Source organism: Xyrauchen texanus, chromosome 44 (assembly GCF_025860055.1).
Source record: "Xyrauchen texanus isolate HMW12.3.18 chromosome 44, RBS_HiC_50CHRs, whole genome shotgun sequence".
Lineage (NCBI taxonomy): Eukaryota > Metazoa > Chordata > Actinopteri > Cypriniformes > Catostomidae > Xyrauchen > Xyrauchen texanus.
In genome coordinates, this window is record NC_068319.1 from 17,003,025 (window position 1) to 17,026,722 (window position 23,698).

Below are 23,698 nucleotides of genomic sequence, written 5' to 3' on the forward strand. Positions count from 1 at the left end.
TGTTTGCATAAATAACATAGCTATGAATCACAGGACATTCAAAACATTTCATTATCATTTAATACAAAAAAAAAAAGAAAAATTTGTAGATAAAAATGTGCAGTATAATAAAACAGTATAATAAAAAAAAATTATGTAAAAACTGATAAATTATTCCTAAACAACAAAAAAAAGTTCAGTCAGTAACAGTATAATTTGTTGACACTGCAGCCTCCTTTTAAATAAATAATCTTGGTTGGTGAAAAATAATAAAAAATATAACGATTAGAGAATGTTCTATAGTTCTTATTAGGTTATCCCTCAAAAACCACCCTGCATCTGGGAAGGTTAGTTTATGGTGTTATAAATAAACCCTAAAAATAACCACTAGGGAACATTCTGTGTAGGTTCTCATTAGGTTGCCATACAAAAACCTCCCTGCAATATTCAGGGAACATTAGTTTATGGTTACAAAAATAGAACCTAAAGAAAATGTTCCTAGAACGTTAGGAATTGTTCTGAAAAAAAGAACCAAAAGGGAACCAAATGCTAACGTTAGGGGAACGTTCTTTGTTCGCTGGGTATGTACAGCTTTGTGACATCAACCAAGATTATTTATTTAAAAGGAGTCAAAAATTCATATTGTTACTGACTGAACTTTTTTAATCAGACCAGGTACTCCAAGACCCAGACCAGTACCAAAACTGATATCCTCATCCATCCTCAGGATAAGTACAGGCTGCACTGTGGGATATACAGTGGGCAAGCAGGAGATGCTCTGTCTGGAGGGGCAAATATGGTGGAGCAGTGGTCAGCCTCTCATAATGGCATGCATTTCAGCACCCGGGACAAGGATCATGACCGCTACCTACAGGGCAGCTGTGCTATACAGAGCAGGGGAGGCAAGTGGTAGCAGGTGAGTCTTTTCAGCTGAGCAGGGTTCCCTGGTCCAATTTGTTGTTACTTTATGGCCACATTTTTACACTAAGCACAGTTTAACTCATTAGCATAGAAGTTTACTTTTCATATTATTTGTGAATTCCTGTCCCATCTAGTTTGTAAACTCCCAGTCCTATATTGTTTGTAAACTACTTTATGTTTTTCAGGTTTGTAAATTCCCTGTCCTGTGTTATTGTTTCATGTTTCAAGTGTCATGCTGCCAATCTTAATGTGAGGTTTTACAGGGGTGGAGAGTATAAAGCCAAGCATGATAACAGTGTGGTCTGGAGCACCTGGAGAGGGTTGTGGTACTCTCTAAGGCACACAACCATGATGCTCCGGCCCTGAACCTACATGGGAGTAGAGCAGGACCCACAGGGTAGCCAATCAAATAATCTTATTATACACATGTATGCTCTTTTCAGTGACTATATGGATAACTGTGGTTATTAGAGCTTTCTGTAAACCACAAATGTGCCAAAAGCAAGGGAGGATCTCAGAGGGACTCTTAGCATAACTAATGAACACATTATTAGTTTTCCTTTATAAAGTGTGTAAAATAATTTCAATATTGCAACTTTTTGTTTAGTTAAGTACTAATCTAGCTTTGCATGAATGCAGTGTTTAAATATAAATATAAATAATAAAAAAAGCATCTGAACATACTGCAAGTCTTGGCTGAGGTAGCACATCAACAATGCAATATTGATTCATTTTTTACTTTTACGTTGTCAACAGTGAAAAAACAAATGAAGATTCACTCTTACTGGGTGTATATGTTCATCTCTCCTTCCAACAGCTGCGATTTCATATTGTCCAGTGTACAAACAAATCCAAACATTTGTGTTATCAAAAACATGTTTTCAATTATTACGCATTCATATTGTGTTATATTCTTGAGATAATAATATATAATTTCTGGGAGGGTGGTTTGCATAAGATTAACAAGTCTTTTCAAATTCATAGTAAAAATGCAATGCGTGAAGGGAACACTGTATAAAACTGATCATAAAGATATTTCATTTGATGTATTCATCCCATTAACAAGCAACAAAGATCTTCTCAAATCTGATATGCATGTCCACATGGAGCAACATTTTTAAAAACTGACTCCCACAATTATAAACAAGTGCTTCATTCCATAAAGACATTTATTTTGAAGTGTTTGCATCAGCAGAGTTTGGGAAACTCCCAAAAACTCTGGCTCAATCAAGTGAGTCTTTGAATATTCAGAACCTCTACTCCATCTTCCTCGCCCAAGTATACAGAAAGATCCATCATGTGCTGCTCTGACTCAGTGAGACTATAGGGGGAGCTGCTGTAATCCGCAGAGAGAGGAAGGCTGCGACAGCGCCCCCTGCGCTGTTCTGAGGTAGAGAATGTGGAACTGCGTTGCCTTTGGGAGGTAGAATTAGCCTCTCGTAGCTTCCTGGCTAGGATGTTTCTCTGGATTGGTGAGGGGCCTCTTCTGCTCAAGTTCTGTTCTGCCCTTTCTGCTCTGTCCATTGCGGAAGAAGGGCTCCGAGCCAACCTTTGATGATTCACAAGAAGATCTTTAGTGGGTGTTATTGGAGCTGAATTAGGAACTGCTAAGGTATTATCTTTTGAGTTTGACTGAGATGGGGGAGTGTCCACCCATGGCCTCCTCCTATGATCACCCGAGCTATTAGCTATACTAGGTTTGGAGCAGGACCAGACCTCAAGTTCAGGAAGTGTCTGTTCCCAGGTTCGATTTCGAGAAGTCACTTGAGTCATGCTCCTCTCTCGGAAGAGTTGAGATGCAGGCAACTGTTGCTGGTTGTTCTCATGGAAGCTTGAAGTCCTCCTGAAATTTGGATTATCGGAGTAGGTCACTCTATTGCGCTCTACCATCTCCACCCAATCTGCTGTGCGCTCAAGTCGGCGGGCGTTGACACTGAACGCAGACTTTTGGGGTCCCAGCAACATGTCCAGCTTGTGCCTATCCGACAAAGCACCCATGATTTTTGGAGGCCACGTAGGTTCAAGGAAAGGAGACTTTATGCGGAATTGGCTGCTGTTGGCTTCCTCTGGGCTGTCAACTTCCTGAGGCACTGGAGTTAGACCTGCAGGGGTTGAAGCTGAGGCTTCCAGCATGGTGTCATCAACTGGACTCTGGGACACATGATAGACTTTTGTGGCCTCTTTTAACCCCTTCTTCTTCATCTCTTTGAGCTGCTGTTGAGCTAAGCGATAGCCAAAAATAGGGGGAAGGATCTTTTGGCCAGACGGAGACATTCTCTCTGGAGCTTGAGGAAGAGGGAGAGACATGCTCTGCTGTCGAGCAAGCACACCTCTGTCTGAAGGCCCTTGCTTGGCAGGCAAGGTTAGCCCCTTTTGTAGGGGAGCTGCTTGCAAACTCTCTGAGAAACTAGGTCTCTGCGTGCTGTGACCACAAATAGAAGCTTCATCAGAGTTCTTTCGGCCACTGGGAGAGTGAATGGAGCTGCGCCGCATGGAGCTGCACTTAGGAGCACGGCAGAGTTTTCTCCACACAGTAATTAGGATGGTGGCCAGGATCACAGCCAGGCAGAGGGAGATTCCAGCCACTACTACTAGATTCCCAGCTAGGGGAGAGCTCACAGCTGGGGGATGGGTGACAGATGGAGGGGAATGCTCCTCTAAATAAATTTGGAAACATGATGTTTGTTTTAATAATCCTGCATTCTTATTAGTGTCATCAAGAACCATTAGTTCTTCTGAACATAGATTACTCTATGTGTTACAGAAATGTAAATTAAACTGAAATCTTAACACAGACATTATATCTCTTCAGGCCTTCAGATTTAGAAGAATGCTTACCAGTGCAGTCTTCCAGCGAACAGTGCGATTGCTCCCTAACCATGCCAGTGCACTTCATTCCACCACCCGAGGGTAGTAGACACTCACGTGCACGCTCTCGAACCCCTTCACCACATGTCACACTGCAACCACTCCATGGCTGCCATGGACCCCACATTCCTTAAAATACACATTGAAGAGAAAGGTATTTAAAAAATGTATTAATATATGCATACACCCTAAATTGCAATGAGCACAAGTCAAATTATTTGTCTTTTTAGGTTTCTTTATCCAAGCTCATTGTGTGAAGCCATCAAATCTATAATGGGCTTTTGGTTTGGTCCACCATAAACGTTTTGGGGTGGGGAAAGCCCTTGAGCACTTTTCCATTCTATATCAGACATCTTAATTTAAGGCAAAACATGGGACATCTAAACTAATATGGGATGTTTGGCAACCCTAGTGTTGTGAGAAAACCCCTTTGGGGTCTTATAATTGTGGAACCTAAATTCCTTGTAACTGGCAAACCATTAACAGTTGTATATCAACAAACAAATTCAAACCTACTGTATTAAACATCTTCAGAATAAATGCAAGACTCAAATGCAAAAACACTGCCCCAAAGGTCTGACTCACTTGTATTCCTTTGCACAATAACACAGGTGTGCGTTAAACTGGCCTGACTGTAGACGAGTGTGAAATGAAAGCAGTACTTATTCCTGCCAGTTTCAAAGATGGAGCAGTTAAACTCAGTCTCATTCTCCCCTTGCGTGAGGAAGTTGAAGGCCAGATGAGAAGAAGCAGTCTTCTCCTTACTCTCCTCCTTATAAAGCAGAACTTTTCCATTTGTAACTGTACAGGGTGGAGTGATTCGATGAACTGACACGGCTCCATCGCAGCCACTTTTGTAGATATTATCTACAAGAAGTTTGTAGGGGAAGATGCTGGACAGGTAGAGGGGACCAGAAGATTTGATATCTTGCTGGGTATGGGGTGATTTAATAGAAATTTGGATGAAGCCATGCTCTGTTAGAGGGGACGCACATGTCATCTCCACATGCTGTGACCTAACCACTTTGATATTGCGTCTTATCTGGTTCTGCAACTTGTCAATGGTGTTCCTCCCTATCTGCATTTGTTCCAGGTAGCTGACATCAAGGTATAAAGATGAGGCTTTTTTACTAGGACAAGGATGGAAGTAGTCACTAGTGTACACACCAATCCTGAAATCATTAGAGCTCCGGTTGTTGCTGCCACGATCCACGGCCAGGTGAAAGGTGGGCCAGTGCACATGCAGAGTCGGGCTCCACCACCAGATGGCAGAATGGTTAAACACACCAACCTTGTGTATTTGCTCGAGTCTGAATCTGAAGTTACTTGCATACAGGAAGCAGGAGCAGTTGAACTCCAGTGACCCTTCTGATTGGTTAAAGGGAAGAGGCCTGGTGAGTACTGTAACATTCATGTTGATGTCAATCAATGATACAGTCAGTTTGTGGTCAGTCAGGTTGCTGTCAGTGCTGTAATCCACAAAAACACTGGCATTGCTCAAGGCAATGTGCATTGAAGGCCAGAGATGGATACCAGCCATAGCTATAAGAAAGAGACACAAATTAAAACCAATTAGTAGAACCTAACATTCAGGAGGTGAATTGGGTGTGAATAGTTTGCTTTTGTGCTATAAACACGCCTTAATGATTTCATAAAGTGTCTAAATTTACAGCTATTTATAACTAGATTTTTACTTTTCTCAAGAAAGGTAAAAGGTGCTTGCTCTTGCAAAACCAGAGCCCTGCTATCAAGGGGAACCTACAAGGTTGCAAAGAAATGCATAACGCGACTGTCCCGTAGATATTCTTTGGGCGGTAAATTGACGATTTACCGCCCATTTAAAAACCGACAATAACTTGAGGAGCCATTGTGATTTACAAATGCTGCTCTGTGTGTGTCACTTCCTGCAGAAAAAACAAATGCATCCAGGGGAAGAGAGTGCGGGAAAAGTCAGCGACCCACCCTTCCCCCTCCTTCCATTTTCCTCTGCAGTCTATTCACAGAAAATGACAATCACTGACCTTCATTTAAACTCTTTTGCATGTGATTATATATCTGAACATTTGTACTGTTATCAGGTTCCCTTTGGAAGTAATATAATTAAATTGCATCATTACACCTGTTTAAAAACCCTGCATTGTAAGTTTCATTGTAAGCTGGCCTTTCTTTACATACAAGGAAGACATCTCACCAAATCCAGTCAGGAAGAGCAACAGAAATAGGGACGCTGTAGGGAAACCCTGTGTCATTCCGACTTGTTCAGCCTCTTATCATGTTTGTCCACATCACCCCACTCCACTTTCATACAGTCAGTCCTGAAATGAACATAAAGAATGAATCAAATTCATGAACATGTAAAGGGAGCTAGTTGGTTTGTGATAGCTGTGTGGTATGTGTAAACCTCACTTCCCTGGCCTCAAGAGGTGCACTAGCGACTGACAATATGGGCTGTAGTCTTTAGCCTCCTCGTTAATGCACCCACCTCCCATGCTGGTTCGAATCCACTTGAAGCGGATTGAGCAGGACCGGTAACAATGGTGCCGTGACCCGGATTGGAGTGAGGTTTAGGGGGTTGAGTGTAACAGGAGCTACCTGGTATGTGATAGCTGTGCAGTGTGTAAACCTCACTCCTCTGGCCTCAAGAGACACACTAGCGAAGGACACTAGAGGCTGTACCTCAGGGTTCCTCAATTGGCGGCCCGCGGGCCAGACAAATTGTCCCACGAGAGACAAATGTTTGGCCCGTGCCAAAGGCCTGTTCACACCAAATATGTGACGATTTTGCGACAAACCTCCGACAAAACAAACACAGTCCGTGAAAAATAAAAACCAAAAACAATTTCACTCTCGTACAGTAGTCGGCATTGTTGCTGTTCTACAAACATTTCCACAGTCTCCTGCCCTGCCTAGCTGTGAATGCTAGATTAACGTTTTCTATAATGAATATCATCAAGAATCAGGATAGTGCACATCTTGATCAGTGTCTCAGGATTGCAACAGTAGAGTAAAGTCCCAACATCAGAGGGTACTTCAGCCTGTCGCTGTCACTTCTCTCATTGAATGGGGAGTATATGTCCGTTAATACAGGTACAGTTTGACCCCCATTAATCAAACGAAGAACCATAACAATATTAATGCTAACATGTGGGAAAGTGCAGGGAGTTGGTCCCATTTTGAGATGAGCAGGAAAGGTTCCATGGAGAACATGGAGATACAGATTGTTCTTTAAATGTTTTTATTTTTCATTATTTCATATTTCAATTTTTTAAACAGGCAAAGCTGTTTAGTTTTATTTTTCTGTATACAAACAAAATGTTCATAATTGTTTGAATAAATATAAGGCTAATAATACTGAGAAAAATAACTTATAAAAAAAGAACTGGATATTTATGCCATGACTCTTTTAACAAAAACAATCAAAAACAATAGTAATAACAATAATATTAGCAGCAGCACAAACACTTTTTCATAACTTCGAGGGCAGTGGCCCTTGGCTTTGTATTTTTGACAGAATATGGCCCTTGGTGAAAACTAATTTAGGAACCTTGCTGTAGCCTTTAGCCTCCTTTTTAGCGTGCCCGTCTCCCATGCCGGCTTACGCCGGTTCGAATCCCGCTCTGAGTCGAGCAGGACCGGTAACACACACAGCACACTTGATGATCATTCCTTCCCATTCATTCCCCATTTTGGAAAGTATTAAGCAAAATAACTTTTAAAATATTCAAGAAAAAAAGATGTAAAAATGGCAACAATGTAATAATCACAATACACCTAAGAACCATCAACCACTTATATTGACTTTAAGCAAAATGTTGTAAATTCTGTGCCTCAGATTTTTTTTGTTATCCTAACTGTATCATTTCTCTGTAACACTTTACAATAAGTTTCTATTTTCTTTTACATTATTCAATGCATTAGGTATCACCAGTTAACTAACAATATATTTTAACAAAATGTATTAATCTTGCTTAATGTTAATTTATAAATTGACAATTGTTAATTGATAGTTCCTATTGCATTAACTAATGTTAGCATGTGTTAAAGTGTTATTCCTCTAATTCCAGATTATAACAGCATCCACCAATAAATGTAAGTGCTTAAATAGTGCTTCAATAAATATTTATATTTAGCTGATTAAAAAGAGTAGTATTTTACTTCAACACTTTACAATAATGTTCAATTAATTAATTAATCTGTATAGCATTTATTCATCTTGGTTAACGTTAATGGACAATTGTTCATTAAAGTTAGTTCTAAATGCATTAGCTAATGTTAACATATACAACTTTTAATGTTAATAAGTATTATATGCAGGCTACTATATGTTGAAATTAACATTACTAATATGTGCTGTAATAGTATTGTTCATTATTAGTTATGTTAACGAATGTTACTATCCATATTGTAAAGTTTTACCCATGTCGCTCATATAAAGAGACATTACGCTTCTCCCAAAAATGAACAGGAAAAAATATCCAATACAGTCACATGTACAGATGAATAATAAATTAATTACCTCAATACATTTAGCTGATAAAAAAGTAGTTTACTCACGTAAGCTATTGAGCCTCATATTCTCTTCTATCACAATTTCGTGGTCCGGATAAAAGGCAACAACATGTTACCGGGAGTTCTGTTTATACGAGTTTAATGAATGAGATCGTCACGGTGCGCAAAAGGCGAGTTGCTCGGACAGGCGCGCGCTCACATTGAGTGACCGTGCGCGCGCATTCCATTGCTTCCTCTGCCGGCTATTATTAGAAAAATTAAGTTACCACAAGAATCTATTTAGTTTTCACGTCTAGCCGAAGAATTACAATAAATTAAAGTTGATACGAGCAATTCTATCATTTTCAACATGGAGTGGTGAAGCTTTATCCACTCAATATATCTGCTCACTAAAGACCACCTTTTACATTATTGCATATATGAAACTGTATTTAGGAAGAATTTACTCATTGTAATGTCATTTATGATTACTGACTTTCCTTGGAATAGATCTTGTAAAAAGACCATATAAATCAGTAGTCATGCCAGTTAGTGTCATAAAAAGTCCAACAAGGTAAAAATAAAATGTGACATATGGTTAGAGAATTTAGCAAACCAGACTTAATACAAAATAAGTCGTACGGCAGCAATCCTACTTATACGGGAAAGATAAATGCCATTAAAACATGAAAGAAGACTTTGAGAGAAAATGTTTAATTTTTTTTACACAACAGTCCGGTATACTGTACATTTGGAAGACTGTATGCTCTTATGAGGTGCAAAACGAAACCGTTTTCAAATTAGCAAAGACATGCATCACTTCTCTTTTCAATGGAAGATTACTTTGGCCATACATTTATCTGCATTTAATAATCATAAAATTATCTCCTTTCCTCCAGAATCCAGTTTTCCTCATACAATGTCTTTATGTGAATTTATTTTGAAGTATCCAGTAGTTCTGGACAGCTTTATGAAGACAGTCTAACAGCATTGAAAGTGTGCTGGAATCACAACTTGATTTCAAATACATCATTATAATTTCTGTTTCCATCACATAAATAAAAAACATTCATATATTTAACCATTATTCTGTCCTCTTTGTGAAGAAATCACTAAACATGTTACACAGTGAGCTGTCTGAACATATCTCATACAGTCTGGTTTAGGCAAAACAGTAAGGAGTGCGGTAACATACGCAAGTACAGTAACCAATATTCATAAAGAACCCATTGACAGTGGAAAGTTGGAGCCTCCTGTGTCCAGAGCAAGGGCTAATCGGTTATCACTTGTCTTCTGAGCGGGATCTGGTTCCAACAGGAAGCAGCTGAAAGTCAGCCAGGGTGAATATTTTATCAGTGTCATGCGTCAGAACAAGTTTGGATAAAAACGCAGACCTTCTACAGAGTCATCTCGGCATAGATGGCCCATTTTTTCAGCTAATAACAACCTGTGAAAGAGTGTGCCACATTAAAACAGAGAAAAGATGCTGGAAGATGAATAATGAATGACATAAGAAAAGAGATTTCTCCAAATATGAAGACAGTACCTCTCTTTTGAGAGGAGGACAGAGAGTCCTAACAGCTTGGCAAACTCTTCTGCTGTGAGCGAGCCCTTCTCAGACACCTGGGAGGCAAAATGCAAAGAAAACCTATTGTTTTAAGGAACTGCATCCTCCTTTTGTCCTTTGGGACATTTTTGACCTTAACTGAAAACCATTAAAAATGCATACATTCTTAATTGCTGTACAACAACACTAAAGACACTCCCTTAACAAAAATCTGTTTTTTGTGGTCCCACAGTGTATAAAAGGTTTTCTGCAGGTTTTTAATATGGTGTGTTGCTTTCTCGATGATCAATGACTGTTTGTGTAAAAAATGTTCATGAGTCCCTCCCTGCTTTGTCCTGAGCAGTGAAGATGTCCACTTTTCTTAAGAAAAAAAAACCCAACTACAGTAAAATTATTTGGTTTCTCTGCATCTTCTGCACATTTGAGTTGTTCCCAACAGTTGCTATATATGAGGTCCAGATTTTGACAATTGAGGGACTAATACATTACAAAAGGTGCAAACAATTATTGATGCTCAAGAAGGCAACATATGAAGAACCAAGGGGTGCAAACTTTTGAACAGTATGATTTGTGTAAATAAGAGTCAATTTTGTGTTATGTAGCTTTTCAAGGGCAGTACTACATAAATATAATCTTTTATCTCTTATGGGCTATTGGTATAGATGCTGAAAGGGGTGTGGAAACTAATAAAAGTAATGAAAGAAATGTATCGGCTTCTTTTAGCTCATTGTTGAATTGATTTTTTTATTGGTGCATTTCTACATGCGCAGACTGACAGGACGACAAAGAGTGCATGCCAAGCGCATGATGTCATTGTCATGTTAACCAGATACATTTCAGCAGATTCGTAAAAAGACTAGAATGAAAGTATCGTGAAATCAACGTACAGCGCATTGAAATTGCTTCTCTTCTCTGCAAACAATACCAAAGACAATAGCGAGAAGGAAAATGAGTACATCAAATGTAAGTAGAAAAAAAAATCAGTAAGTCTACCATCTGAAACCAGGACATAATTACAATGTTTAAAGAATTGTCAGGACATACCTCTTCAAAATGGGACATCTGGTCACCCTACTTAAACGCAATGAGAAAACAAACCCGCAACGAGAAAACAATCCCTCATACAAAATTTTATGCTATGACCTTATAAATGAAAGACTTGTTGCTCCGAATTAAGACCTTTTTATAGCCTTATTTTGCGTAAGGGCTTTTTAAGACCCACGGAAACCCTGTATAATGATTGGGGGAAAGGGGCTACATTCTGAATATTAATTAATTAACATAATTTGAAAGAATTTTAAAAAGTTTAAAAACTTGGCAAACATTGGCAACAGATGTACAAATTTTTGTTTATTTCAATCACTTTGGGCACTTTATACTATTTCATCAATATTACAAAAAATTCAGATTTATTCTGCCATTGCAAAAAATCCATTCCTTCCCACTAATGTCAACAATTTGTTTAGGAAGTTCCTGTAACCGTTCTGCCATTTGGCTGTGGTTTACACACTCTATTGACTGGTTAAGTTTAGATAAGGGCATAATATTAATAAGTATATCCTTAACGCCTTGTGCGCGGAACTCGCGCTTACTTCTGCATTAGACATCCGGGGATTTGCACGTGATGAAGTCGTACGAGTTTATGCGAACAACATTGTGCGACACCATACAAAATAGCCAACTCGTATATGAATACAGTTTAATGCCAATCATAACTGCTTGTCTGTGCTTTTGGATGTCTGTGCTTGACTGAGCAATAGGATTGCAAAAGCTAAATTAACATTATATAAATATATTTATATATATACACACACAAACACAAAGATTTAATATTGTTGATTCTTACGAAACATGTCATATTTCATCCCAAAACCAAAGAAAAAAACTGAAGCCTATTTTTAAGATAAAGATTTGTTTTTGCATTATTTTCATGAAAATGTTCATGTTTTTTTGTAATTTCCTTTATGCGGATTCTAATAAGATTATATTTTTAAATGTAATACAGTACAAGTGTACTGTGTTACATTCAATAATTGCTTTAATTTTTGTTTTAAAAATTGTTTTTTTTTACATTTAAATAAGCAGAAATATGGCAATGATACATTAATAATTAAAATCATATCTAAAAAAAAGAAAAAAGGTAATATTACACAGTAGTGACTGAGAATTCTTTGCACTCCAGTAAAGAGTATTTGGGGTAAAATGTGCAGCTTTGTCAAGAAAATAATGTCACAATGCAAAAAATCTTAACGGTCCTACAAACGGACTTCATTTTCTTTCAATTTCTGGTTTCTTTTCTTTTGATTTTGGGGTGAAACATGACCTGGACACGTTTTAGGAGATTCACCCAAACTGAATCAAATGTGAGTGGAGCACTAATTGACCCTACACAGCGAATGCTTAAAAGATCTTCCAATGCACTCATGTTTTTGAAAATGTCTTTCATATACCACATCTGCCTTGGACTCTTCAGGGTTGGAAATTTCTAATCTGACATGCCTCTCACTCCAGCTCTTTGACCTAAAACACCACCAACCCATCACATCTGCTAGCTGTGTCTTGTCCAAAACACTTCGAAGGTGGTTAGTTTCATACAATGGAGACTTTGAACACCAGCGCTTCTATGAGCCTGAAATGGGAAACTTCTCTCACTCTCCTGTCCACAACCATTAAACGGATGAGAAAGAAATTGGCTGTACAAGTTTGTGGTCATAGATCCGATCCAGTTTCCACTCTACAAACCAATAATTAAAGATGACAGGATATTCAAGCATGATGTTTGAACGGCCACATAAGTGATTTCACAGATGGGGGGAAATAATGGCATGACACTCACATTATCTAATGCTGAGGCAATCATTTCCTCCTCACTGTGAGACTGGAGTTGAACAACCATCACCCCGCTGTCAAACACTCGCAACCTGACAGAGAGAGAAAATAATGTTTTAGATGCTGGGTACTTAAAGTACACAACAAGAGTCAGAATATTGTTGCTAAATTCCATGAAATCTAAAACATTTACATTCATGCATTTGACAGGCTTTTATCCATTCAGTGTATATATTTTATTAGTTTGTGTGTTTATAGTCTATGGGACTTGAACCAATGACTTTGGTGTTGATAACCCCATGCTATACTAACTCAGCTGAAGGAACACCATAGTGTGCAAAATCCTAAATGAAGTGCGCCTAATTGCAGTTAGTGACCCAAATGGTTGTTTTCTTTTGAAAGGTGGAAAATAAAGACAAGAGACAGAGGGCCAACATGGGTCCTGAAAACAGGAAGTCTGGCAGGAAGTGGCTGACCGATCCCACACTGACCTGCCTCTGCTTACAAAGCCTGGCTTGCACACACTCAAATGCATGCTGGCTCTCTTTTAGTCATGCAAACACACACGTTCACACCCTTACCGCACAGGGAGCTTAAGCGACTCAAACATCTTGCAGGCATTGACCAAGTCCTCTGGCGAGAGAAGCTAAGAAAATCAAGAATGACAGATTATACGTATTTAAGGCTCATCAGACATATCTTTTAACATATATTCTTATGCCTCATGAATAATTCACGTATGGGATATTATTAGCAATTACATTAACTAATTAACTAATTAATAAAAATGTATTACCAACACCTCAAAGACCATCAAATGTAAGATTTTGTCCATGTTATTAAAGATATTAAACACTTATTACAGCCTTACATTTTGAAAAGTGAATTTAAGACTCGCTAATACTTTCTCCAGATGACGCTCACTCCTAATAATGCTGGACAGGAGATCAGGATCAGCTTTGATTAACTCTGTGATAAGAGACACTAATGCTGGCGTCTACAAAAAGCAACACTAGTGCCACAACATTTCACATGGATACGAAGATGTTCTTCTGTTGCAGGGCTACATTGTTTCTTTAAGGAGCACCGATTATTACATGATCTCAGAATAAAAGATCTCCAGAGGCTCGGTGATTGTATCTGTGCAGATGTGCAGGTGCATCTTACCTCCATTCCTCGGGCTCTGTTCACCAGACAGTACACTTCAGTAAGGGCCATCATTCCTCCACGCTCCTAAAAAAAGGAATAGAAGAATAGAGAGCAGTACAGAGGAAGAGTTAGGCAAGAATGGTGAGGATGATATCACATGGTATATCACAGAGACATTTAAACCAAATTATTCACAGCTGTCCTAGAGTTAAAGTCAACATGAAACTGCACTCACAACCCATTTTACTACCATAATGTGACATTTTTTAATGTTCATTTCTATGTATACGAATACATTTTTTACACTTCTAGTTGTATACATTAAGATTATGCAATATACTGTATATTAAACAAACAGCAATTAACAATGAACAATAGTATATTTATAGAGTCATGTGGGCCAGGAATCAAACCACCAACCCTGCGATTAGTGGACAACCCGCTCTACCACCTGAGCCACAGCCGCCCCAACATTAGCCTAGATTAGTTAGTCCATTACACCAAATGCATTAAAGTAATGTTCCATTTGTGGCATAATGTTGACTGCCACACAAATTTATTTTGACTAGTTCCTCCTTTTCTTTAAAAAAAGCAACAACCAATGTTACAGTGTGGCACTTACAATGGAAGCGAATGGAGCCAATTTTTGGTGGGTTTAAAACACAGAAATGTGAAGCTTATAATTTTATAAAAGCAAAATTACATTATTCTTCTGTTAAAACTCATGTATTATTTGAGCTGTAAAGTTGTTTAAATTGCCATTTTTACAGTTGTTTTAGGATTTGTTGACATTACACCATCATGGTAACAAAGTTGTAAATGTTGGATGTAACTTTTTTAAATGGTGAGTATTTTAAGATTATAGACAAAAACGATAATAATCACACAAATTAACAACTAAAGCTCTCTCTCCACTGCTCTTCCCTGAGAGCCCTCCAAAAATGGCAGATATTTGCCTAATTTCCCCACAAACGAGTCCAAATTTCCCAGTCTTCTAGATGACCCTTCTTCAAAAGCCACCACCCTCTCCATCTCTGAGCTCCACTCCTGAAATGGGGGCACTCCAGTCGACTTCCATCCCCTTAAAACTATATGCCTGGTGATCGTAACACTAGTTAGGACCCAATTTGTTATGCATTTATTCTCTATATTAATGACCGCTCCATCGCCTAAAATACAGAGTCTGGGACAAAATGAAATTTGAGTGCCCAAAACTTTAGAGAGCAGGCAGCACGGCCTTCCACAGACACGCATATGCGCTCAAAGACAGATGGACCGAGCACAGCAAAATGCAGGGTTCTCAAGACTTGTTAATTTAAGTTTTAAACTATGCTGAACTTAAAACACAGCTCGTGTTACTAGAGACGCAAAACCTTGTGAGTAACAATACAACCAAAGTAAGTCGACCCAAAATATTCTGTCTAACATGAGAACATAGAAAGACAAACAATTAAAAATGCCAGAGGGAAGTAAGGCAATAATAGGGTTATGTTCAATGATATGGAAATAAAATAAACAATATTTAGATTTTAACCATTTAAGCATGGACTTGCCCACCTGGAAGAAAATGATCCTAAAAATATTAATAAGTACAGTCTACAGTCGATTCAAAATAGGTACAGGTTTAAAAGCTTAGAAGCTGTAGTTTACAGTAGGCATTATGTAGGCATTCTGACCAAAACTTATTTTAAATTTTCTGACAAATAAGAAGTGTTGTGTTTTGATAAATTAATCCAATTTTTGCACTGTACATATTATTGTAATCAGTAAAACATCCATCTGATCAATTAGCCATGTGTCATATGTCCCTGGAAAGCTCTCAAAGAGTAGAATACAACCAGCCTATTTGTACTGACAAAAGTATAGTGAGTATTAGCTAGTATTTTGACATTCATGCTGCTTTGCTTGAAAGACGCTTTTTCACTTATAACTTCATATAAAATATCACATACCATCATTTAGAGGGGATTCCCGTTAAAACCAGGCCACACACACAACATAACCAGATACATAGATCTTTAGATAATCCACACAAAGCACAATGTGCACACAGCACATAACGATCGTTCACTCTAATTACAAATGGCCACCAGAAGATGGCGCCAAGTACATGACACAGACTCAATGATGGCTCAAATGACACAGAATGGAACTGAATGAGATCTTGTTACTCATGCCTGCATGCTTTGGAGAGAGAGCATGCATTTAGTCATTGTTGTATCTGCATGTGTAATTAGTTCTTACAAAAAATAATTTGTATGTAATTAGTATGTACATTTATTATGCTTTGTTTATTTGGAGAGGCTTTTGGACACTTGGAGATGTTTTTGGACACTAGGTTATTCCATAGTTTTGATGAATTTTATATTATTCTAAAATGTGAAAAAAAAAAAAGGTTTCAACACTTTTGACCAATAGTATATATAATGTCAAATGTATATATTTATTATTAGTTTTCTTTATGATGATACCAAATAAATGATACCAAATAAATTTGTTTGGTATCTAATGATACCAAATAAATGACCCTCTTTGGTTTAATTTTGTGCATGCCACTGAAACAGAAAATCTTTAAAAACACCTTCAGAGCTTAAAGGATTAAGCCATTTTTTTATTTGATTTATTTTTTGCTTTTGCCTAAATGCTTTACTTGACTGCTGCCACAATATATGTATATGATGTAATGCATTTGAATGAATGTTTTTTTTAGCCTATATATTATATTCATAGTTATTTTAATTATTATATACTAAATTATATTTATTTGGGGGCCTTTCTCAGATTAATTAGTCGCCACATCATATTATTATTCGATTCAGAACTGTAATCAATTTACAGTACTAGTTACAGAACTGAGTAACTGAACACTCCAACATGCACATTCTGTAGGAAATCTCAACCCTGGTAATGCATGCAAATGGGAATGCAAGGTTGCTTGATAAGCATCCTTTACATGTCTCACACACACTCACACTCACACTCACACTCACACTCACACTCACACTTCACACACTCACACTCACACTCACACTCACACTCACACTCACACACACTCACACACACTCACACACACACACTCACACACACTCACACACACTCACACACACTCACTCACACACTCACACACACACACTCACACTTACCTCCAGTGGGGCCTGCAGCATGTCTCCCAGCTGTTTGGCAAGCTGAATGTGGTACTGTGTGCCAGAGCCATGTGTCTCTCTGGTCACTGGGTTGGCTATGCCCATACTCAGCAAATAAGACTTGAAACGGATTGTCTATCAAAACATAAAAAACACACACATGAGAAATTAAATTGGTTCTCTAAATTAAATAAGTAATGGCTGTTATAGGCTACTAGCAAAACGTAGAAATGTTATAATTATGTTAAAGTGTATGGCCGCTAATCTGTGCTATGTTTGGTGGATCTCAATCCTGGTTGCTTTTCAGCTCAATGCTATGCTCAGTTTGTGTCTGAGCAATTGGCCTCATTTCCTGGCCTATGATGACACCTGTGCAAAGAGTGTGATGTGAGTGACCGGGATTGATGAGCTCTATGTGGATTAAACTGGCAATGTTTACCAAGCTTTGGATTTAAAAGACATTTCATTGAGTCAGAGAACACAATGCATACATATCTAATCAAATGTATTATTTCGCTCAGGAGGAAATCATTGATATCTACCATCTTTGAAAAAATATAAGGACATAGTTAAACAAAATGGATAAAACTTTAGTAACAATACATAGTACAGCAGTTATCTAAATGTTATCTAAGATCTAATTAAGCCTATTGACTTAGCCTATTGAATCAAAGCAGTAATAAACTTTAAGGTAGATCACAGGAAACAGCCTCACAGAAGGGCACCCTTTTGTCAATATGTGTATGAGAGTAGTTGACATGAAATACTTTTGGGAAGTTGATTTGTTCTGTGGTGTGACATGCTATCCATCTAAAACCATTTTATACAGCATTTGGCAAATTCTATTATGATTATGCATGCAGTTTATAAGACCTCATATTAATAGCGAGTCTAAATACAATATACAGTAAGCATTTTAAAAATTAATTTGTCACACGATAGGACCATTTAAAATGAAGGTGATTAGAATATGTGAGCAGGCTGTTCTCTTAACAGTAAAATAGGGATAAACTTATCCTTTATAAAGGTGCTTTATTAAATCTGACCCTGTAGGCTGCAAGAATGCAAATCTTTTAGGATCCATCATGCTCACCTCATCTTCTGTGATGTCACCTTGTTTGTCTTTGATTTTATTGGCAATGGATTTAGAGAGCTCCACCATCTCTTTAGCCTGCAGGTAAAGACAACGAGTCACAGAAAGAAGACCTGAACATGGCATGATAACAGACTGATCCACCAATCTACTGAGTGACTGACCTTTTCCATCAGTTTGCTGAGATCCTCAAAGGCCTGCAAAAAGACGTGATAACCAAATACAGAAAAGTAAGAAAGCAGGATCATTCAAACTCTTTATTAAATCAGCAAGCAACACTTTAAGCACTTTTTATTACCTCTTTATCAAGGGCCGCAATCACCTGTAAATCACTCGATGTACCCACACCTAACAGGATATCCCACTGTACTCTGGGTGCCCCAATGTGCACTCTCTATTTTTCTCCCATTATAGCTGTGCCAGGAAGCCTAATCAGAGCCATGAGGTAATTTACCATTAAAAGCAAGGCCCCTCTTTCTTTCAACATCAAGGGCCCATCAGATGCTCCCCATAGTGAGATTGTGACCGCTGTGTTCCTGTACCCTGATTATCAGCATTTATCTCAAACATACAGTCATGTGGCTTTAATCCCAGTTCTCTGTAGGTTAGATACTGTATGACTACCTGCCAGTCTGTATCTCTTTATTTCTGTATAAAGGTCTTTTTGAATCTGTGTTAAACTTTCTTACTTCTGAAATGTTTTTATCCGTCTCTTTCCTTTTCTCCTCCAACTTCCGTTCTATCCCCACAATCCCCACTGCACGTGTCTTTCCTGCCTAGAGAACCACAAAAAGGAAGCATCAGTTAAACACACACACACACACACACACACATACAAACAATCACTCAAACATACATGAAAACAAATAACAAAGGCAGAGGAAGGAAAGTGCACACCCGTAGAGTAACTTTTCAAGGACAGGTTTTGAAAATCTACTGTTCTTAACATGCTACAAATCTTGAAACAATTTCACACAAGTGTCACGAAATGGATACAAGTAATCTATCATACTGAATACACTGAAACACCCAAATTAAGAGACAATCCTGTAAATAAACAGAACTGTATTTATAGTGGGGCGGCACGGTGGTGCAGCGGTTAGCACTGTCGCCTCACAGCAAGAAGGTCGTGGGTTCAAACCCTGGTTGCCCTGGCCTTTCTGTGTGGAGTTTGCATGTTCTCCCTGTGTCTGCGTGGGTTCTCTCCGGGTACTCCGGCTTCCTCCCACCATCCAAAAGACATGAAGGCTAGGTTAATTGGTGTCTCCAAAAAAATTGCCCTAGTTGTGGATGTGGAGGTGAGTGTGAGTGTATGTCTGTCTATGTGTGGCCCTGCGATGGACTGGCGACCTGTCCAGGGTGTCCCCCGCCTTTCGCCCAATGTTAGCTGGGATAGGCTCCAGCCCCCCGCGACCCTGTACACAGGATAAGCGGTTGACGATGGATGGATGGATGGATGGATGTATTTATAGCACAAATGGCAAAATACATAATCACAGTGCCACCATGAGGGTGTAAGAAACACAACACCTTTATTTCTTCAAAGCAGGATTAAAGTAATAGTTCACCCAAAAATGACAATTAATTATTTACTCACACTAATGCCATCCCAGATGTGCATGACTTTATTTCTTCTGCAGAACACACAAACATTTTTAGAAGAATATTTCAGCTCTGCGGGTTCTCACAATGCAAGTGAATGTCACCAAGACTTTGAAGCTCCAAAAAACACATAAAGGCAGCATAAAAGTAACCCATAAAGCTCCAGTGGTTTAAATGTAATCGAGCTTTAAATCGTGATCGCCATGGAGACTGCCGATGTCAAGATTGATAGTGGAAAATTAGTTATATTTTGGGTCTGTTCTTACGAAAAACCATGTGGATCACTTCAGAAGACATGGATTTAACCAGTGGAATCTTATGGATAACCTTTATGCTGACTTTGTGCTTTTTGGAGCTTTAAAATTTTGGTCACCATTCTCTTGCATTGTATGGACCTACAGAGCTGAAATATTGTTCTAAACTTGTTTGTGTGTGTTCTGCAGAAGAAAGAAATTATACACATCTGGGATGGCAATTTTCATATTTGGGTGAACTGTTCCTTCAAAGGTGCTGTAAGTGATTTTTTTTCATGGAAAGGTACACAAATAAGGTTCCAACTCCCTGAGAGATATTAGTGAAATAAGTGTCCTAAGATATCTCACCTGTCTCTGTGACAGCACTAGACTCTGTAAACAGCAAACAAAAATGTGTCCACAGACCGCAGACACTGACGCTTTTGACCGGTCATTCATTTTGCCCGTTCTCGTAGTTACAGTGAATATTTGAGATTTACTGACATTTTTAAGCTATGTTGTTCATTACAGTTGTCAGTTGAGGGCACTATTTTGGAGCTGTTGGTTTTATAAACTGTTTCTGTTCGATGTCTCAATAAAGCTCATTTGGTATCTTTGGAATGAGGGGTTTTGGAGAGAAGGGGCGTGGCTAATCCAATGGCTCAGTCTCGTGATGTAGAATGGCTAAAATCACGTACGGTACATTTAAGGGGTAATTTAGTGAGATTAATTATGTTACACATACACTTTGTTGAGATTAATTATAAAAAATAAAACACACGATTTAAGATCTTTGGGGTAGGTAACCATTTTGTAACTGATAAGAGTCTAAACAGCTGTTTCTGGTCATATTCTTATTTAATTTAGTAATAGAGACAGTGCATTTAGTAGGCAGGTCAAAATCATTTAAAGTTTATTTCTCAGTGATGTGTGCTATTTGAGCTTAAAGCAATTTCACTTACATTTATTGAATATTCAAATAATTTATTTTTAACATCATATCACAATTTTAAATTAATATTTAAATGTGTAACTTTTGCATAATCCAATTATGAACATTATTTTATAGGTATGACTAAATCTTAATTAATTTTATTTGTATAGTTTTCATCCAATTTTTTGGTTAAAAGCAACAAATTAACAGATACAAAATATAGTAACACATATAGAGTACATGCTTAAGACCTAATAAGACCCAAAATCATTGTTGTTTATACATCATTCAGGATCTCAATGTAGGCTGACCTTGGGTCCAGTTGCTGTGGGGATCGGCTGTGACACAGGTGTGTTCTCCCAACGTTTCTGAGTCATCTCCTCTGTTAGACGTCTGTGAAACTACACAAACAAATGACCACATATAGAACAACCTACTTACAACTGAGTTGCACTGTGCCTTTCTAAACATCATGCTTCATGGTGTTGCAACAATACTGTATTAAGTCAGATTTAGCAAAGCAAAGAGATCCAGACACGTGGAAGCAGAATTAATCAGTGCATCATTTCAGTTCAAACACTACTTCTACATCACTCTTTTGGTTACTGACCTCAATCTGCCCATGCTCCTTAAAGGACAGCTTTATATAGGAGTACTTGCTTTGTTGGTAAGGGCCTGGTTCCTTATTTTCAGAGGCAGGGTGCAGGTAAATTACAATCTTGGCACTGTAGGGTTTGAAAGGCAATATAGTGTCACTACTTACTACACTGACAGTGGTAGTATTGTAGTATTACATCAGTATTACTACTCCATGCACAAATATGTCACATAAACAGATGTTTTAATTGTACTTTGATGACAAAGCAGAGAATCACCTCTTTCCGATGCCTGCTGCTTGCTCCTCAAAGAATATGATTTGTGACAAGGGTATGTATATACAGCATTCCTACAGAGAAATACAACAAGAGAGGTCAGACATTTATGCACTGGAAATTAACATAAAACAGAAGAGATCATTTCAGTGTGAGAGGAAAGTTTGGCAATTCTGTACTAAAGAAACATGCAGCATATGTGGACCCATAAATGAAAATTCTCTCATAATTTACTCACTTTCATGCCATCCCAGATGTGTATGACTTTTTTCTGCTGAAAACAACTGAAGATTTAGAAGAATATCTCAGCTCTTTAAGTCCTCACAATGCAAGTAAATTTTAAGAAAGCTACAAAATGCACATAAAGGCAACATAAATGTAATCCATGTGTTGTTGACTCCAGTGGTTAAATCTACATCTTCTGAATTGATATGATAAAACCTGTCATATCACTTCTGAAGACATGGATTTAACCACTGGAGTCATATGGATTACTTTTATGTTGCCTTTATGTGCATTTTGGAGCTTTTCAGGGTGAGAAACAGATTAATATTCAAGTCATTTTTAATGATTAATCCTCCTCCATGCCCAGTAGGTGGCAATATGCACGAAGAATGTATATCACCAAAAACAAAAGAAGACAAACATGAAAGTGAAGTTCAAAGTGGGGATTGATCATAAAAAAGGACTTACATTTTGATCTGTTTCTCATCCACACCTCTCATTTCGCTTCTAAAGACATGGATTTAACCACTGGTGTTTTACGGATTACTTGTATGCGGTCTTTATGTGATTTTTTGGACCCTCAAAGGTCTGATCACCATTCACATGCATTGTAAGGACCAACAGAGAATATATTCTTCTAAAAATCTTTGTATGTGTTCAGCAGAAGACAGAAAGTAATACACATCTGGGATGGCATTAGGGTGAATAAATGATGAAAGAATTTTCATTTTTAGGTGAACTATCTCTTTAAGAAATTGCACATGGCAAAATGTAAGAGCAGTAAAAGACACAAGAGAGGACATTACATTGTTCTTTTGGTCTCTCCAGAGTAAGCGATGAGTACTAAGAAGAACGACTCCTGCATCAAATTTAGCCTGTCATTGAGGAAACAAATGAGACCTGTAAGTTATACAAATATAAACTACACATTCGTGTAATACATGTCTTCATATTGCTCAAAGTATATTAACCCGTCAGCAGTCATGTATTACTTCTAGTTCTAACTTAATAGAGTAAATGAGCAACAACATAAGAACTACATGATCTAAAATACATCTAATATTGTGTATCATTGACAGCCAGTGAGTTCAACACGATTCTGTAATTGATTTTTTCAAGTCATTTAAACTTTTTCTTCTGTTTGCAGTGTATATCAGCTTTCTACGAATAAAATACCTTGTCTTCTCCGTCATAAAGTCTCACTCCTCTTTGCTGGATTACTAACGTTTCGTTCATTTCAAGGAGTCCATTGGTCCAAACAAATCTGTCCATTTTAATGAAACGAATACAATATCAGAAGCGAGTGAATACCAGAACTAGTGCATACTAAACATGAGCTGTTTACTTCCGCTTAGGTGTCCGAGTATGCGCCTGTCCCTAAACTGTTTAAATATGCCTTTTATAAAGCTATATAACTCAAAGTCTATAAACAATTTTAAAAAAAAGATTTGATTATTACTTACTTTCTAGTTTTCTCAATGTCATAAACATATAATGTTTTATGTCGTTTTACAAACAACGATCAATATATATAGGCTATGTTAACAAAAATATACAGTTAATAGGCACGAAAACACACATCATTTATTAAATAGTATTTAGAGAAGAGTTTAAATCAGGTTAAAAAAATCTATTTATTTATCTGTTTTTCATTATTTCATTCACACGCAGTCTGCTCATGAATTTGTCCAAGCGATGTACAATATTTGCGACGAATAAATGTATACAATCGAGTTTGTTATACTTTTATTTTTCCCAGGCCTAAAATAATAAATTATTTACAACACCAGTTAGA

General features: G+C 37.8%; 2 protein-coding genes across 2 annotated transcripts; both read right to left on the reverse strand.

The window, feature by feature from the left end:
* Positions 1-160: 160 nt before the first annotated feature.
* On the reverse strand, positions 161-8,467 carry LOC127636597 (thrombospondin type-1 domain-containing protein 1-like). The gene is made up of 5 exons (XM_052117226.1): positions 8,323-8,467; positions 5,960-6,083; positions 4,354-5,310; positions 3,739-3,897; positions 161-3,557 (listed from the first exon to the last, which is right to left on the reverse strand). The coding sequence occupies exons 2-5, from the start codon at positions 6,015-6,017 to the stop codon at positions 2,128-2,130; spliced, it is 2,604 nt and encodes an 867-aa protein (XP_051973186.1). The 5' UTR covers positions 6,018-6,083; positions 8,323-8,467; the 3' UTR covers positions 161-2,127.
* A 487-nt stretch (positions 8,468-8,954) lies between these two features.
* On the reverse strand, positions 8,955-23,248 carry vps36 (vacuolar protein sorting 36 homolog). Its single transcript, XM_052117230.1, has 14 exons — positions 23,080-23,248; positions 22,710-22,778; positions 21,682-21,752; positions 21,417-21,531; positions 21,118-21,207; positions 18,727-18,813; positions 18,202-18,234; positions 18,038-18,115; positions 16,945-17,079; positions 13,820-13,885; positions 13,234-13,298; positions 12,660-12,744; positions 9,803-9,879; positions 8,955-9,703 (listed from the first exon to the last, which is right to left on the reverse strand). The coding sequence occupies exons 1-14, from the start codon at positions 23,173-23,175 to the stop codon at positions 9,622-9,624; spliced, it is 1,149 nt and encodes a 382-aa protein (XP_051973190.1). The 5' UTR covers positions 23,176-23,248; the 3' UTR covers positions 8,955-9,621.
* Positions 23,249-23,698: the final 450 nt, after the last annotated feature.